The sequence below is a fragment of the Ursus maritimus genome, unplaced genomic scaffold (assembly GCF_017311325.1).
Source record: "Ursus maritimus isolate PB19 unplaced genomic scaffold, ASM1731132v1 scaffold_21, whole genome shotgun sequence".
Lineage (NCBI taxonomy): Eukaryota > Metazoa > Chordata > Mammalia > Carnivora > Ursidae > Ursus > Ursus maritimus.
This window is the reverse complement of record NW_024424564.1, coordinates 40,104,466-40,117,474: the sequence shown is the minus strand read 5'-3', so window position 1 is coordinate 40,117,474 and position 13,009 is coordinate 40,104,466. Positions and strand designations below refer to the sequence as shown.

Genomic DNA, 13,009 nt, shown 5'->3' with positions numbered 1-13,009 from the left:
AGATTACAAAAATTATCTTGACTTAGGGCACAATGCTACTTAGTAGCTATGGCAACCATGTAACGCAAGCACCTGTTTGTTTCATTCTTATACACGATCTAGAGACCATATTATACAATATGACTTTTGTTTCATAATCTTCACAGCTGGGGACTTTCCTTTATTTCTCATTCCTTGCGTACCTTTGAAAGGAAAGGAACGGATTTTGTGAGCCCCTTATTATCTTGCTTGCAAGTAGGTGAAGTGTTTCTGCCTTGGTTTCTTTTATTTTTAGCCATATGCAAAGTTAACAACAAAAGAATATCCACTGGCTTTCAAGACAGCTTTTTAATTTTGTTCTCCTGGTCTTATCCAATTTCTCCAAGTATTATCGTGGAAGATCTCATAGGCTAAATACGCACGTGACACGTCTTATCTCAAAGCGACTTGCCAAATGTAATAATATGGTTCCTCTAAACCCTTTTAAAAATGGAAGTAATGTGAGTCGCTTCTTACTTTTAAGGCTGGTGGAAGAGATCAGACAGAAGTGTGGTGGGATTCAGCTACAGAACGAAGATGTCTACATGGCCACCAAGTTTGGAGACTTCATCCAAAAAGTTGTGAGGAAACTGAGAGGAGAAGATCAGGAAGTGGAGCTGGTCGTGGATTATGTAAGCTTCTCCATGCTGCCTGAAATCTACATCATTAAGACTCATAAGCTGTAAGGGAATGCTGTGCCTTTTGTTCATTTGTTTTTAGATTTTCGACATTTCTTGAAACAGCTATTTTATTGAGGTCTAATTCAGACACCATAAAATTCACCCTTTTATTTTTAAAAAATATTTATTTATTTTAGAGAAAGAGCGAGGGAACAGGGAGGGGGCAGAGGAAGAGGGAGAGAGAGAATCACAAGCAGACTCCCTGCAGAGTGCGGAGCCTGACAGGCGGCTCAATCCCAGGACCCTGAGATCATGACCTGAACTGAAATCAAGAGTAGGCTGACTGAGCCACCCAGGTGCCCCAAAATTCACCCTTTTAAAATGTACAGTTCTGTGGTTTTAAGTATATTTACAGAGTTGTGCAACCATCACTGCTACAAGATTATCACCCCATAAAGGAACCCTGAATCTACTGACAGTCATTCTCTGCTCTCTTCCCCCCACCCCTGGCCCCCAGAAACCACTAATCTCCTTTTTGTCTCTGCAGATTTGCCTGTTATAGATATTTCCTATACATGGGCTCACACAGTTTGTGGCCTTGTGTATCTGGCTTCTTTCACTGAGCCCCATGTGGTCAATGTTCACTCACGTTGTCATGTGTTTTGTGCACTTCACTCCTTTTTCTGGCCGGATAGTATTCCGTGGTATGGATAGACCACATTTTGTTTATCTGTCTCTCGGTGAATGGACATTTGGGTTGTTTTCACCCTTTGGCTATTATAACCAATGCTGCTATGAAAATGTGTGTAGAAGTTTTTGTGTGAGCACATGTTTTCCGTTCTCCAGGGTATATACCTAGGAGTGCAACTGACGAGTCATAGGGTAGCTCTGTTTAACTTTTTGGGGAACTACCAAGCTGTTTGCCAAAGCGGCTACACCGTTTCACAATCCCACTAGCAATGTAGAAAGGTTCCAGTTTCTCTGTGTCCTCACCAACATTTCCTATTGTCTGTCTTTCCTATTTTAGCTGTAGGTATGAAATGGTATGTCATTGTGGCTTTGACTTACATTTCCCTGATGACTAATGACAAGCACGTTTTCATGTCCTTATTGATCATTTGTATATCTTCTTTGGGAAAATGTCCATCCAAATCCTTTACTTGTTTTCTAATTGGGATATGTGTCTTTTTAATGTTGAGTTGTAAGGGGCTTTTGTATATATCGGATACTAGAGCTTAACCAGATACATGATTTGTATGTATTTTCTCCCATTCTGTGGGATTTTTTTTACTTTTTTGACAGTGTTCTTTGATACACGAAAGTTCTTTATCTGATTAAGTTGAACTTACCTATTCTTTTCCACTGTGCTTTTACAGGCATACCTTGCTTTCTTGCTTTACTGGGCTTCGCAAATGGTACATTTTTCACAAATTAAATGTTTGTGGCAACCCTGTGTTGAGTAAGTCTATGGGCACCATCTTTCCAACAGCATTTGCCCATGTCATGTCTCTGTATCACGTTCTGGTGATTCCCACAATATTTCAGGCTTTTTCATTGCTATTATATTTGTTATAGTCTGTGATCAGTGTTAATCTGTGATCAGCGATTATGACCCACTGAAAGCTCAGATGGTGGTTACCATTTTTTTGCAATAAAGTATTTATTTTTTAATTGAAGTATAGTTGATAATTTGTTTAAACATTTTATTTATTATTTATTTGAGAGATAGAGAGAGTGAGAGAGAGAGAGAGCACAAGCAGGGGGAGCAGCAGAGGGAGAGGGAGAAGCAAGCTCCCTGCTGAACAGGGAGTCCCATGTGGGGCTCGATCCAGGACCCTGAGATCTTGACCTGAGTCAGAGGCAGACGCTTAACTGACTGAGCCACTCAGGCACCCCTATTGCTAAAGCATTTTTAATTAAAGCATAGACATTGATTTTTTAGACATAATGCTATTGCGTTCTTACTAAACTACAATATAGTGTAAACATGGCTTTTATATGCCCTGGGAAACCAATAAATTCATTTGACTTGCTCTATCGCAATATTCTCTTTATTGCAATAGTCTGGAACTGAGCCTGCAATGTGTCCGACGTATGCCTGTTTATGTCTCGTCTTGCCCTTTTTGCTCCTCTATTTTTCCCGTACTGCATTTTGTTTGTATTAAATATAGTCGAGTACGCCATCTTAATCCCTTATTGCTTCTTTTACTATATATTTTTAGTTAGTTTCTTAGTGGTTGCCTTGAGGATTACAAGGAACATTTTTCTTTAAAACATTCCAGTTCAGATTAAGGTCAACCTAATAATAATAGTAAAGAAAAGCTTTGTTGTGATTTAGTTCTGCTCCCTATCCCCACATTTGTGATATTATTGTCGTACAAATTACATCTTTATATATCGTAAGCCCACCGACATAGTTTTATAATTATTGCTTAATGCAGTTGTCTTTTTTTTTTTTAAAGATTTTTATTTATTTATTTGACAGAGATAGAGACAGCCAGTGAGAGAGGGAACACAAGCAGGGGAAGTGGGAGAGGAAGAAGCAGGCTCCCAGCGGAGGAGCCCGATGTGGGACTCGATCCCAGAACGCCAGGATCACGCCCTGAGCCGAAGGCAGACGCTTAACCGCTGTGCCACCCAGGCGCCCCAATGCAGTTGTCTTTTAAATCAGATAGAAGAGTGAAAAACAAAAACACATGTATACTGACTTTTATATTTACTTTTGTTAGTGTGCTTTATTTCTTCGTGTGGATTCAAGTACTGTCTAGGGTCCTTTCGTTTCAGCCTGAAGGATAACTTTTAGTACTTTTTGAAGGGCAATGTGCTAGCAGTGAATTCTCTGTCTGTTCATTTGGGAATGACTTAATTTCGCCTTTGTTTTTGAAGGGTGTTTTTGCTGTATATGGAATTGTTGGTTGACAGTCTTTCTCTTTCAGCACTCTGAATATGTCATCGTATTGCCTTCCGGCCTCCATGGTTTCTGAGCATTAGTCATCCGTTAATTTTATTAAGGAGCCATTTTATGTGGTGGGTTGCTTCTCTCTTGCTACTTTCAAGATTCCCTCATTATCTTTGGCTTTTGACCATTTCATTATGATGTGGCTAAAATGGATCTCTCTGAGTTTATCCTACCTGGAGTTTGTCGAACTTCTTGGATGTATGGTTTAATGTTCTTCACCAACGTTGCGACATTTTCATTCATTATTTCTTCAAATATTCTTCCTGCCTCTTACCCCTTCTCCTCTCCTACTGGAACTCCCATTACGCATGTGTTGGTACATTCAATGGTGTCCCACAGGCCTTCTATTGTCTTCCTGTTTTCAGACTGGATAATCTCTATTGACCTATTGTCTAGCTTGCTAGTTCTTTGTTCCGCTTGCTTGAATCTACTGTTGAGCCCCTATAGTGAATTTTTAAAATTTCAGTTATTGGACTTTTTAGCTCCAGAATTTCTCTTTGGTTCTTTTTTTAGAACTCTTATGTCTTTATTGATATCCTCTATCTGGTGAGACATTGTTCTTATACGTTCCTTTCATTTTTTAGACGTAGTTTCCTTTAGTTATGTGAACATATTCTAAAAGCTTATTTAAAATATTTCTCTGATAAATCCAGCGTCTAGGTCTTTTCCAGGATGGTTCCTATTAACTGCGGTTTGTCCTATGTATTGGCCACTCTTTATTCTTTTATTCAAAATCAGCCATTTTCAATAAAGAATGTGGCAACTCTAGAAATAAGATCCCTCCTCTCACAGGGATTATTGTTGTTGGTTTTGCTTTGTTTAGTGACTTTCTTGGGCGAATCCTGTAAAGTCTGCATTCTTTGTTGTTTGCCACCACTGAAGTCTCTACTCGGCTAACTTAGTCATCAGCTAATGATCAGACATGGATTTCCTTAAAGTTCTTAAACTGATAAGTCTCTCAGCCTTTACGGAAGGACTCGGGTAGTTTGTGAGTCAGGTCAAATAAAGACAAACATGGAGTATAGAGCTTGACATTGGGAAGCCCTGTGGAGATAAGGCCTCTGGGAGCTTCTGGGGACCATTTGTCCCCCTCTGGTGACTAACAGGCTGCTGGTTTTCACAGCCACCATGGGTGTAAGGATGCTGATTTTCAAGCTACTGCAGAGCTGTCAAGAGAGAGATAGGAAAGAGTAGGGCCATTAATGTCCCACAGAACTCACTGTGCTTACAGAGATTCAGTTGTTTTTCTTGAATAAAAGGGTTCTTTCAAGCTTTTGGTTGATTTCCAGAGTCATGAGAAAAATGATTTTGACAATATTTCCTAATGTTCTTGTGGCTTTTATGAAGGAGCAGATTTTTAGTGGTCCCTAGTCTGCCATTCCAGAAATGCTTCTCATCCATGTGTTCTTAATAAAATTTGGGTAAATTTGGAAGGCAGTTTAGCATCCTCTGGTTAAGAACATGAATTTTGGTGTCAGACCCACCTAAGGTTGAATCCAGGTAATATTACTTACCAGCTGTGAGGCCTCTGGCAAGTTACTTAACTTCTCTAAGCCTTGATTTCCTCATACGTTAGATAGGACAATAATATCTACCTCATAGGATAGTTGGGAGAATCAAATTAGATAGTACACGTAAGACACTTAGCATATTTCCAAAATGATGAGTTTACAGACGTGAACTATATGCAGAGACTAGACATATCAAGTCAGATGAAGATTCCTTCATTATATCCTACATAAACACAATGGAAATATTTCATAGAAATACTTCTTATCTGGGGGATAAGACTAGCTACCCTCTTGATATTTTTTGTTTCTTTTTTAAGCATTATCAATTTCTGTATATGAAAGTCTTTTAAAATCATTACATTTACTTTTTATACCTCGCATTGATATGAAATTTTATTCTAATAATGTTCTTTCACATGTTTTCTCAGTTATTCCTCATAGTAACTGCATGAGGCAGGTAGCATTATCCCCTTTTAATTCAAGATTTTATTTATTTATTTATTTTAGAGAGAGAGCAGGGAGAGAGAGCATGCGTGGGTGGGGGGAGGGACAGAGGAAGATGGAGAGAATCTCAAGCAGACTCCCCAATGAGCGGGATGCCCCACGGGGCCTGATCCCACAACCCTGAGATCATGACCTGAGCCAAAGTGAAGAGTCAGTCGCTTAACCCACTGAGCCACCCAGGAACCCATCCCCTTTTGGTTGAAAAAACTGAAATTCATAGTAGTTAATGGACTAACCTAAAATCACTTGCTAGGTAACGGTAGAGGATAGAATTTAGGCAGCACATTTGTAAGAGAGAGAGAAAGTGAAAATGAGGAGGAACGTAAGGAAGGAAAAGTTAAAATGGCACCAATGTAACAGGAAACCTAATCCCCAAAGGCAATTCCAAGGATTCAAAAGCAAGCAGTGGCTGTGCTCCATAGATGTTGCCACTAGATGGCGCTGTTTCCATTATGTGGAGGTTCTGAGTCCTCCTTCATTTGTGTAAGGAAGAAAATCTGAGGAATTTGTAAGGCCCAACCTAGAGTACTTGGGTCGTCAGAGATGCTAGCCTCCTGGCCCAGTGGCCAATCTGAGCATCATGAGGCCCAAATATGACATATGCTTGTCTCTTCTGGAGACTAGGAACTGGAATCCAATCGGCCTAACTTCTCCCATTGCATTAATGAGTAAACTTCTCTCTTGCTATTTGGTATCAAACAGATAAGCAGAGAAATCCACTGAATCTAATAATATAATTCTCTACCTTAGGTTTCGAAGGAGGTCAATGAAATGACAGTGAAAATGCCATATCAGTGTTTCATAAATGGACAGTTCACAGATGCTGATGATGGAAAGACCTACGATACTATCAACCCAACAGATGGATCTGTGAGTAGTTACTTAGTGCGTGCAGGGACCACTGGTCGTGAGTTCCTCATTTATACACAGTTGTAGAACTGACAGTCTTAAGGTACTTTATTCTATATCACTTTCCCTCTGAGCACTTACTATAAATGCTCCCCATGTATTTCTTTCAACTATTCGATTCTAGTCCTGGCTGCTAACTGTAATAACCTATTTTATTAAAAGAATGTTTATGATGAATTTAGACAGATAACTATACCTATGCACATCAGAGGCACACCTACAATAAAACCATATGCAGAAAAGACATTTTTGTCTTTGCAAGCTCGCGGCAAGAACTTCAGCTTCTCTAAGCACTAGAAGAAATCGATGCATTCTTCCTAAATGTGTCTTTCTATAGTGTAGTGTGACAGGAGAGGTCCCAAATTTCAGGCTAATGATTGCCATGTTAAAATTTTTCTTTACTATACTACTGAGTGTATTGATTTTCCATCATAAATTCTTTGGATTTTATGAGTAGTACTCTATTTTTCCTATTAATAGGACATTAATTTCAAGAAGCGTATTTATATATCTCTACATAAATGACCTATAACCTATTTTTGCTTATCGTGAAACAGACCATATGCAAAGTATCCTATGCTTCTTTGGCGGATGTTGATAAAGCAGTAGCAGCCGCGAAAGATGCCTTTGAAAAAGGTGAATGGGGAAGGATGAATGCAAGAGAAAGAGGAAGACTGATGTACAGGTATGGTTTTTAAAAACACAGAGCTCCTCTCTTGGGATATTGGCTAACATTGCCAAGATTTTAAAAATTGCCCCCAAATCTAGTATGCACCTACTGTATGCCTTCTGTTATTTACGTCAGATAAAGTTCCATATGTGTGAGTTCCTGAGTTTTGTATTGTTTGTAACAGTCAGGGTTCCCGTAGGCAACAAAGTTCCATAAAGAACCACTTACAAAGATGTGGGCAAGGTCGAGGGATAATGAAGTGCCATGTAGGGGCAGCAACAGGGAGAAGCTGTTACTACTCCAAGGTCTGGGACAGAGGAAGGGGCTATTGCTGGAATCTGGCAAGATCTGTAGCTATAGAAAACCACGCTCCAGTAGTTCTGGGTGGAGGGACACAGCAGCCGCTGAACCACAGCCCATCTGTGAGGGAGCGGGGGAGTGGAATCCACGATCACTGTCTCTCCCAGGGGTGATGCCCATTGGCTTCTCATGAGTCAAGCCCAGTCACAGGGCACGGGAGCCAGGTGATGGAGTCTATAGAGGTCATTCTCCCCAGTGATAGAACAGTGTGGAAGGGGGATATCGAACAGCAAATGGGGACTATGTAGCACTTTGTTGTTTTCAAAGACGAATTTTAAATCCACCTGACCTGTAGGGACAAGGAGTGAGGAGGAAAAATACTAAGGCCTGGGAAGGGTATTATAAATCAGTAACTGAGTATACCAAGACTAATTAGATTCAAGCATAAATTCACTTTTCTACTTACCCAGAGCCAAATAGCTGACCTTGGTAGGATCTGGAAGAAGGGAAGGGGCTTTCGAGCCCAACTTTAGAATGGTCCAAAAGGAACAACTCAGAGAACCACTAAAGGATGGAAAGAAAACCCATGGTTGAGGGAAACACAAAGGATGAATTTTGAGTATTTTAGAATTTAGAGCCATTGGACAATCCTTGACTTATCTTGCCGTAGAATCTAGATACCTAACAGAAATCTGGGGTGGTGTCTGTAAGTCACCCCATGTATTTCTATCTTGTCCTCATCAGTTAGTGCTAGAACCATTCCTGTACCCCCCAGAAATCCTCGTGCTCATGGATTCTCATGGGTTGCCCTCTCTAACATCTCCCTGTATATTCATGAACTGGCCACATTCCCACTGTTTTCTGTCATCCATCTCCTCAGATTTCTGTGGCTCAGTCACTGTGCTTCTTCTTATACATATATGAGGCAAATGGTACGGGCTTCCCACGCTTTTTTTTTATAACTCTTGAATCAAATTATTTATGAAATGATTTGTTTAATGTCTTACGTGCTGGGGGCGCCTGGGTGGTACAGCGGTTAAGCGTCTGCCTTCGGCTCAAGGCGTGATCCTAGCGTTCTGGGATCGAGCCCCACATCAGGCTCCTCCGCTATGAGCCTGCTTCTTCCTCTCCCACTCCCCCTGCTTGTGTTCCCTCTTTCGCTGCCTGTCTCTATCTCTGTCAAATAAATAAATAAATAAAATCTTTAAAAAAAAATGTCTTCCGTGCTGGACCATATTCTCCATGAAGACAGAGACCTCATCCATGTGTGTTCACCTCTGAATTCTCAGCCCTTAGGATGGTGCCCTATACATAATAGGAGCTCAATCAATATTTGTTGAATGAATTTCTTTCATTGACCATACAGACTTGCAGACCTCCTGGAAGAGAACCAAGAAGAGTTGGCAACCATTGAAGCCCTTGACTCGGGCGCTGTCTACACCCTGGCTCTGAAGACTCACATCGGAATGTCTGTACAAACATTCAGATACTTTGCTGGCTGGTGTGACAAAATCCAGGTAAGCACAAATGTTATTTGTCGCCGTGGAGATCATTCCAAAAGGAAAAGGGCCGACTGTTTCGTGGTTTGCAAAGGCACTGTTTCAGAGCCACCCGTTAGTTTTCTCATCTCATCCTTACAACGAGCATCTGCGGTACGTAGATAGTGGTCGTCTCTGATTGCAGGTAAGCAAACAGAGGCTTGAGAACAGTGAATGATTTGTATATGGTCACGTCGTTAGTAAGCAAACCATAGAGCCTAGGATTTGAACTCAAGATTTTCTGCACTAATATCTAATGATGTTTTTTATACTTTTATATCTCTAAAGCCATCTCATAGTCTTCTAGACATAGAGGGTGTCGTGGAGAGATTGAAAACTCAAACGCCTACAGAAGCCAGAGCTAACATACATGGTCTAAATCAGCTGGTATAAGAAAAGTAATTTTCTAAGACATGGGTACAATAAATATTTCATTTCCCTTTTAACTAAAAGCAAGTAAATAGTACATGTGTGATGAGAAGTGGCAACTACACTTGACCTCAGAACTGGGGATATAAAAGGTAAAGGTAAGGTTCAAAACACAGAGAAGCGTGCGTGCTGCTCATAGACTCACGGTAGCCACAGCAGTACCAGCCATCACAGCCACCCTCCCAGCAGCAAGAAGGAGGAAGTGGGGCAGGGAGAGAAAGACAAAAGAGCTTTAAAAGGCAATCCCACCCTCCCTTGTGCTTTTATCTCCCATCGGCCTTCTCTGTCTGCTAGGAAGACTGGGAAACAATATTTTACTTGGGCGAGTTGCTGTCATCACTATTAATATGGAGTCAGAGAGACCTGGGTCTAAGTGGCAGCTTTGCCACTTACCAGCTAATGTTGTTAAAGTTATTTTCTCTCTCTCAACCTTCCTTTCCTTGTCCATAATATGGTCACAATAATACAAACCCTGCAAGTTATGCAGTGAGACTTAGCAACGAGTTTGCAACAGACGAGGGCTTGCACTTGAACGTAGGTTTCATGATTCTTGAGTCACAAAGTCGTACCTACATACGTATTTAGTAGTGGTGGTTCGGGTCCATCCTTTATCCTCAATTATGAACTCCAAAGAGCTGCAAAACCTGAGAATTAATTGGTTTGAGTGGTTCAAACTCATTTGTGGCCAAAAGCTGACCTGAACCAACATGAATCTATTTATAATTTGTATTTCTGTCACTTAGAGGGAATATTCATATGTTTCACTAAATAAATATATTCTAATTATCATATGTTTGGTTATGAGGGGCTGCTGCAGACCCTACTGAGAGTCATAGATAATATAACAAAAGGTATATGTGTTACATTATGCTTCTATAGTCCAAATCATTCTGAATCCCAAAACACACTTGGCCCCAAGGGTTTCAGGTAAGAGACAGATACTTGTAATTAGTACCAGCAACACTCTTCTATGTGGCCAAAATGAATAGCTTCAGTTAAAGACTACGGTTGTGAATTAGTTGGGATTCAGTTTGGCTGCTTGGAACAGAAATCCAAGTAGGAACTTTGTTTTTACCTCATTTTCAAGGAGCACAAGGCAAGTAGTCAGGGCTAGTATATGACACGTAGTTTTCCTCTCTCCCTACCAGACCATCCTTGGTTCCAGTCGGACCTCTGCCCTCAAGGCTGTGTCATGGTCTCATGATAACCACTGTACTTATCAGCCATTTCAGGGACATTCTGAGCAGGAAGAAGGCAGAAGAGTGGGTGCGGGTTTATGGTAAAAGAGCATGTGTCAGGGCTGAGTCAGCCTGTTGTAAAGAGTGTCCCCCTTCCAATGCCATGTGCTTGTGTCTTCCATTGGCCATCCCTGTCTGCCCTGGAAACTGGAAAACAGGATTTTATCTGGGTACATGGCTGTTATCATTATTAATGTAGGGTTTCTGTTACTAAGGTTAGAGAGAAGAATGGACACTGGGCAGGCAGTTAACATTCTCTGCCATGTCAAGAAATTGGGAATGGAGGTAACCAAATTAGAGTTATGTTTAGTGTATAGGGGTGACTGGGTGGCTTAGTCAGTGGGGCATCTGCCTTTGGCTCAGGTCATGATCTCAGGGTCCTGGGATCAAGTCCCATGGCAGGATTCCTGCTCAGCAGGGAGTCTGCTTCTCTCTCTACCTCTGCCCCTTCCCCCCCCACCTCATGCTCTCCGTCTCTCTCAAACAAATAAAATCTTTAAAAAAAAAAAAGAACTATGTTTAGTTTAGAGATACATAGATAGATAGATATGATTATGTTTAATCTCCTGTGTCTTACTTCCCTCCAGAAAGAAATAGCATTTCCGTTTCTTGGTGTGGATATATTTCTTATAAATTGAACACTGCCTTTTCATACCAGCTAAGAAAAATTAGGACAGGTGAACAGAAAATGGATTCCTTGAGATTAGATTTACTCATTTGAATTAGTAAAATAAGAATCAACCTTTTTCTACTTTTTAGGGTTCTACCATTCCAATCAACCAGGCCCGTCCAAATCACAATCTGACCTTCACCAAGAAGGAGCCACTTGGGTAAGACAAGGAGAGCACCTTGGGTGACTCGTGTGAGTTGTGTTGGTTGGAGACAACTAAGGATGTCGTCTTTCTACCCCTGCAGCGTCTGCGCCATTATCATCCCCTGGAATTACCCGCTGATGATGCTGGCGTGGAAGAGCGCTGCATGTTTGGCCGCAGGCAATACCTTAGTGCTCAAGCCAGCACAGGTGAGATGCAAGGGGCCAGGGGCACGATCTCCTTCTCTCCTATTCACTTGAAAACAGAGACACACATTTATAACCATGATGTCTTTAAGCACAAACAGGCTTGTATATTATGACATCTTGAAAGATATCACAGGCGTCTTTTCATATTAAATCTTCATTTTTAATAGCTGCCCAATGCACCCCACAGATGTCCCACAATTTAAAATTTCCATGACAAGGGAAGCAAGCACAGGATACTCTGGTGAAATCCACTGAATTTCTACAAGCCAATTCATTTCTTGCAAAATGCCAAATGCCCGATAATTGGGGAATTATTTCGAGTAACGATGAGACATCAAAAGGAAACGTATTATAGAGACACTCAAATTTTAATTATTAAAAGTATTGTAAAGATAGGGAAAATGAGGGGAAAGGATGCAAAAGAATGTACATATTTGTGGCAACTGTGTAAGAATATGTACCCGTGGATAACAAGGAAATAATTGATAAAAAATAATAATTCAAATGATTGAGTTCTCAAAAAAATCTTTTAATGCTACAGTAGTTTCTCAGGAAAAAGCTTATTGTGGCCACTGTAATACTTGGCCGAGCATTGACTGTGCACAGTAAACAGTAGTAGACATTCTGAGGTGCACACGTCACAGAGAAAACTTGGTCTCTATTCTAGAAGAGTTTACATTACTTGTCACCGCTCCTTTATTTCTTCTTTTAGAACTTAAATTACAGTTTCATTGGTTATTGCCACGTAGTTATACCGACCACAGGCATCTTGTTTTACTTGTTAGAAACACTTTCATTTAAAAAAATAGTTATACGTTAAAAAATTTCTAAATAAAAATGTACAGGAGGTAGATGGTGAAAAATCTCCCTCCTATTCTTTTTTTTTTTAAAGATTTTATTTATTTATTTACTTACTTATTTGACAGAGAGAGAGAGACAGCCAGCGAGAGCAGGCACACAAGCAGGGGGAGTGGGAGAGGAAGAAGCAAGCTCCCAGCAGAGCAGGGAGCCTGATGCGGGGCTCGATCCCAGAACTCCAGGATCACGCCCTGAGCCGAAGGCAGATGCTTAAGGACTGAGCCACTCAGGCGCCCCTCCCTCCCATTCTTAATCCCCCAGCCAGCCAATTAATGCCCCTACCCAGGAGCAACTGACATTATTAATTATTATTTATTAGTTTCTTTGGTATTCCAGAGATACTGTCTGCATATGCAAATATATGTATATGCAAAAAATTTATATATATAATATACAATAAAAATACAATATGCAATAATTTTATTTATATATAT

The 13,009-nt window shown here is 40.6% G+C and overlaps 1 protein-coding gene across 1 annotated transcript in view; it reads left to right on the top strand.

Annotated features, from left to right (window-relative positions):
- Positions 1-13,009, top strand: part of ALDH1L2 (aldehyde dehydrogenase 1 family member L2) — a 55,472-nt gene that overhangs the window by 22,244 nt on the left and 20,219 nt on the right. Inside the window, exons 10-15 of the mRNA XM_040637409.1 lie at positions 503-650; positions 6,363-6,482; positions 7,079-7,206; positions 8,858-9,008; positions 11,456-11,526; positions 11,612-11,717. Of these exons, the coding sequence (XP_040493343.1) occupies positions 503-650; positions 6,363-6,482; positions 7,079-7,206; positions 8,858-9,008; positions 11,456-11,526; positions 11,612-11,717 (724 nt within the window). The remainder of the gene's footprint in view (positions 1-502; positions 651-6,362; positions 6,483-7,078; positions 7,207-8,857; positions 9,009-11,455; positions 11,527-11,611; positions 11,718-13,009) is intronic.